The sequence below is a fragment of the Chelmon rostratus genome, chromosome 20 (assembly GCF_017976325.1).
Source record: "Chelmon rostratus isolate fCheRos1 chromosome 20, fCheRos1.pri, whole genome shotgun sequence".
NCBI lineage: Eukaryota > Metazoa > Chordata > Actinopteri > Chaetodontiformes > Chaetodontidae > Chelmon > Chelmon rostratus.
This window is the reverse complement of record NC_055677.1, coordinates 6,922,168-6,927,160: the sequence shown is the minus strand read 5'-3', so window position 1 is coordinate 6,927,160 and position 4,993 is coordinate 6,922,168. Positions and strand designations below refer to the sequence as shown.

At 41.3% G+C, this 4,993-nt stretch overlaps 1 protein-coding gene across 3 annotated transcripts; it reads right to left on the bottom strand.

The window, feature by feature from the left end:
- Positions 1-345: 345 nt before the first annotated feature.
- cdv3 (carnitine deficiency-associated gene expressed in ventricle 3) lies at positions 346-4,774 on the bottom strand. 3 transcript variants are annotated; one of them, XM_041961445.1, is made up of 5 exons: positions 4,364-4,774; positions 3,582-3,658; positions 3,269-3,405; positions 2,508-2,673; positions 346-2,410 (listed from the first exon to the last, which is right to left on the bottom strand). In XM_041961445.1, the coding sequence occupies exons 1-5, from the start codon at positions 4,547-4,549 to the stop codon at positions 2,284-2,286; spliced, it is 693 nt and encodes a 230-aa protein (XP_041817379.1). In that variant the 5' UTR covers positions 4,550-4,774; the 3' UTR covers positions 346-2,283. The 3 variants fall into 3 exon arrangements, with proteins under 3 accessions (XP_041817379.1, XP_041817380.1, XP_041817381.1); XM_041961446.1 differs by having other exon boundaries at positions 2,508-2,670; XM_041961447.1 differs by having other exon boundaries at positions 3,582-3,655.
- Positions 4,775-4,993: the final 219 nt, after the last annotated feature.

Sequence of the window (4,993 nt, the reverse complement as noted above, 5' to 3'; positions counted from 1 at the left end):
CCTTTTTCTGCAGACTATGATCCTCTGCCTAAATCAACTGAAAGAAACGTGATCCAGGTAAAAAAAAAACTATTCAGCACTCACAGTCAGCATTAACAATTGGATGTTGCAAGTAAAATAGAATTTAATCTGGAAAAAATCCTTAAACTGCATGTGCATGGAAATGGCAAATATTTAAAAATGTTGGTCATCCTGTCCTTTCAGGGGAAGGAAGATTGAAGTCAGCAGAGGGGATGAACAGATGGCAACATGTTTTAAATCGTAACTGAGACAGAAATGGCCGTTTAATTATTTTGCTGGTGTTATTGTCTCCTTCAAATAAACATTTCAAGTCTGTTGTGTGAGAAAAGTTTCTTTTATTTGTTAATATGTTTTGGTAAGGTCAAATGAAGCATCTACTTTTTCCAAAAAGAGCAGAAATCTTTGATAATTATTTCATCATTTGTCAAAATCAACACCTGCTCTGACAAAATGAGACGCCTCTGGAATTCAGTGATTATGGGAAGGATAACAGGTTAACACAAGTCTTACTGCAAGTTTACAAATGGACACAAATTCACACCTTTTCTGGAAAAAGACACTGTAGAAATCCCCATTTTCAGCATTTAAAGATTCAGACGAGGTTTAATTCACAAGGATCACTTTATTTTTTGTGTTAGGCTCTTCTCTTTTCATCACAAATATTATCTATGTCCCAGCAGGGATCAATGTTCCCCGACATTGTTTATGGACATGAACATAGAACATAAATCCAGTTCTTCTTCAGCTTCCTAAACATAACTATGCTTGTAGTAAAAACCCATTTGATTTTAACTGGGCGTACCACTGTTTTGGAAGTGGATACTACGCTGTTGGTTTGACGACTTTGGTTTTACAGATGAGCAGTCGCCATTAATTAAAGTTATGCACAACCCGTTCTACACAACTGCAATGAGGGCCGACATACCATGATTAACGAGGAAAAGCCTTCATTTAAAAAAAAAAAAAAAAACCAAACTCTTAAAACTGGGTTTGAACTGTACCACTTTACAACAAATTATAAAAAGGTGTGAAATCAATATGGCCAAAAACCTCAACAAATACGTTTTTACAGTGGTTTCCCGTCATTTTTCTTACTCCTGTAACGCCTGTGACCATCTGGTGTCAAACCACAGTAAAGCACTTGTTACCAGAAGAATGGTTTTGGATTAGAAATGACCTTATTTCTCTTTTGCTGAGACCAAAATAAAGCAAGGGCAGCAAAATCAAACCATGGATATGAAAGACAGTTAGTAGTTGTAATCATCAGGCATACTACAACAGCACTACATTCTTGGACAAAGGATTTTTTTGTTTGGATACTTTTTTTTTTTTTTTTTTAAATCACAGAGTGGTGAGATCCAGAGGCAGGCAGCAGCCCGCGAGACAACAAGCGAAGTTCTCTTCAGATGACACAGCAGTTTCTCTCTATCAGTAAGGCCACTTTATATAGAAATTCTAAATGAGGACCACAACCTATCGTTTCTTGTCCATAGATGTTTGCTGAGTGTCATCGACATGAAGGAGAAAGAAAAACACAAAGCTTCAAGTTGCTAAATTAAAGAACCTGATGGCCAGCTTGTATGTGGGGAGGGTTGATGTTTGCCCCGTTCACCACCACAGCGGAAAGAAAAGAAAAAAAAACAGAAGAAGCTCAGTCCACGTCACCACCAGCAGCTATACTGCCGAGGTAGCATCCCCACTCCTGAAGCCCCAAACGCGACTCAAAAAAACCACCCCAAATAACATGTGCGATTGGGTTATAACGATCTTGCAAAAAAATAGATATTTTCACAGAAGTTTGTAAAATCATCTTGCCTAAAGTTATCTTCGATCCTCTGTGGCTTTAATCGAAGCAAGTAGAAGTCCAGAGAAAAGTTGCGCCACACAACTGCTGCTCTGAGTACAATCCACAAAGGACAACTACGTTGTCTTTTGTTGCTGCTGCAGTGTTGTACGTTTGGGTGTATGTTGCTAATTCCTTTTCAATTATTCCCTCTTTCAACAGCCCCTTCAGATGCAGTCCTTCAGGTTTGCCGACCAAATGTATATAGAGCGTGTGACTGATTTATTCAATTCACTGTATGTGTTGCTGTGTATCAGTGGGTATGTATGTGAGGCTAAGTGTGTGTGCGAGTAACCAGTGTGGTGATGGTGGCAGCGTGAGCTCGGTCAGGACTGCAGTCAACTAAGCTGGAGTTCAGCTTCCTTCAAGGGGCTGGGCCGGACCGTGCTGAAGGGGCCAGGGGATGGAGGGGAGCGGTTCTACTTGTCCCCCAGGATGGCGTATTGGTTGTCAAGCTGCAACTGCTGCATAGAAGCGCCACTGCTCTCCTCTCTACCACGATTCCTGTGTTTCACAACCTCAAAGGTCTTCTCCATTTCTCTGTCCCTGAAACACAGACACGTGTAGCTTCAATCAAACAGCAACAAGACATCAATGTCGCGGTCGTGCCATGTTTAACTATTCTCACTTCAACTCCACTTACTTGCGTGTCTCCACATGCTTGGCGGTGGCCAGTAGAGAGGGGAACTGTGCATCACTGAAGATCTCAGGAGGCCCCTGGTTGTGCACTCGTTTGGTGGTGGACAGCCGAGCCCCTGGAGGGCGATATACCCCAGCAGGCTTCGACTCAGGCACCTCTACATCCTCTGCTATTATGGAAAGTACACCAGTCAGAATAAATTAATGTCTAGCATTTATTTATTCATTTTAAAGACAAGACTAAGTAGACGGCTTGGTTCTGGTGATTATCAGTGCCTCCAAGCATCTTTCCCATTTTTTTCGATTTTTGTCCTGCTTGGTGCACATCATGGATGGATTATGGAGAAAAAAAAAAACACAACCAATTTATAAAGACACCTGAAGACACACCATTCTGCAGTGTCTGCAAAGGTAAATATCAATTATATATGTTGATTGATTTGATGATGTGCATCTATATTAATTTCCTTTTAGGACTGAATTTCATGTTTAATTTACAGCCAGGAGAAATATCCTTGAGCAAAATACATATAAGTATGACAAAACTATATGAAAAAAATTAGGATTAAAACAATGACAGATATTACACTAAAATTATAAAGTTCCACTGCCTAAATCTTGACTTAAAAATAACGAACACATGACATTAAACCAAGTACAATTTTCAGTAAGCCACCAAGACTGAAACTAAACTTAAAACTTTTGTCAAAATTAACACTGCGCTGTATCCTCCAATAAACAAGTGATGAAGCTGGTTTTACTCACCCACGGGTGCAGCAGCAGGAGCCGGAGCTGCGCCCGACTTGTTCCAGGGACCAGACACTTTGTCTCCACTGACCAGAATGATCTCTCCATCCTCACCAACCTCCTCCTTCTCATACTCCTCTTCCTCCTTCTCGTCGCTGCAGCCAGACAATCCATGGTTAAAAATAACATTTTTTTTCAAGTTGGAAAATTGGGGGCCGGTCATGAGAGCCATTACTGTCCCCATATTGAGGCCACCAAGGCTGCAATGCAAAAGCACAACTCCTCATGTGGTCAAGGAGTCATGACAACCAAAAACATCTTTCACTCTCACCTAATCTGTAAAGCTTGGAGTCGAAGCCCGCTGTAGTCCACTTCTTTCTGCTCAAACTCTTTCCATTCCTCGTCCTCCTGGGCAGACGGAGACACTAAGTCACAGTACACTGCACAATCATACTACTAATTTTCTGCTACTTACCACTCTGGTCGGGTCTTCCCAATACACGGTTACACAGGCCATAACAGTTTCGTTCATCATTACCCACCAGCGTGACAAGAGATTTAACAGGATAATAGCTAGCTTAGCTTTGTCACACAATCGTATCTTCATGTCATTTGCAGCTAAAAGGCACTCAACCCCGTTAGAACCAGGGACAAATGGCGGCTCGGCCTAGTGGGACAGCCACGATTCAAAGATGGATATGACAGCTTCCCTATGCGAACACAAGGCCACTGTCAGCATGTCTGCTATAGAGTGGGCCTAAAATGTTCACATCTAATTAAAATTTTTGACACAAATGGAAGTTCAGGATGTAAAATAAAAAAAATAGCACAAAACGCGTGTAATGCCAAATTTTATAACATGTCCCGTCAGTATGTGTGCCGGGGGATGCCATATGCTATGTTAGCTAGCAACCGGCGTTTTCTTCCTTCATGACAAAATATACATGCACGGTTTTCCCTCATAAATTGGTGGAACGTTAAAGGGTTGCCAGAAAAGAAATGTAAAGTTTTAGCGGACTGTACGGGTGGGGGGATACAAAATTTGGCATGACACCGGTGTCCGGGGAAGACGCTGAGGCAAAAAGTTGGTGGAGAGCAGCGTCGGTTACTTACCTTTTCAGTCTGTGCGTCTTGATTCTCGTTTTTGGCCGTTTTTTCCTTCTCCCTCTTTGTCTTTTTTATCACAGCCGACGTAGGCCCAGCAGCGGACTCCTTGCCCTTTCCTTTCTCTTTCTTCTTCTTTTTATCCCGCTTGGCAAAGAAATCGTCCAGGCTTTTCTCTGGCGTTACATCCGCCATTTTCAAAGAGCAACGTTAACTAGTTTGGCTAACCGAGCAATGACAAATGTGAAAATTTGCTCTCAGAGAAAGAGAACAGCTGTTGAAACGGCCAGAAAAGACGGGGTTGCTCCTTAATCTAACGGTTTAACTTCTGTTACAGGTTGGTAAAAATGTCCACCCTGGATCCCTGACTGAATCGTTAGCTACCCTGTCAACCATGCCATGCACGGGCTATTTGACAAATCTGTACCGTAACCCGGAAAAACTTCAGCCCTGAACCGGAAACACTATGAGCCTTACACATAAAAATAAAATCATAGTATTTATAATTTTTTTTCATGTACGTCCATCATATTTCTTTTGTGTGTGTTGTATATTGATTTTCAAGCAATCTAATGTATAAAAAATAGAATAAGAGTAATGATAATGATACCTAATGAAAAATTCGTATTTTTGTAATGT

Bases quoted from the DNA above. Each gene is read 5' to 3' on its own strand.
- cdv3 (XM_041961445.1), bottom strand. From the start codon at position 4,549: ATGGCGGATGTAACGCCAGAGAAAAGCCTGGACGATTTCTTTGCCAAG. The intron at 3,659-4,363 runs GTAAGTAACCGA...CCGTCTGCCCAG, and splicing joins AAGACGCACAGACTGAAAAG to GAGGACGAGGAATGGAAAGA. The intron at 2,674-3,268 runs GTGAGTAAAACC...TTTCCATAATAG, and splicing joins TCCTGCTGCTGCACCCGTGG to CAGAGGATGTAGAGGTGCCT.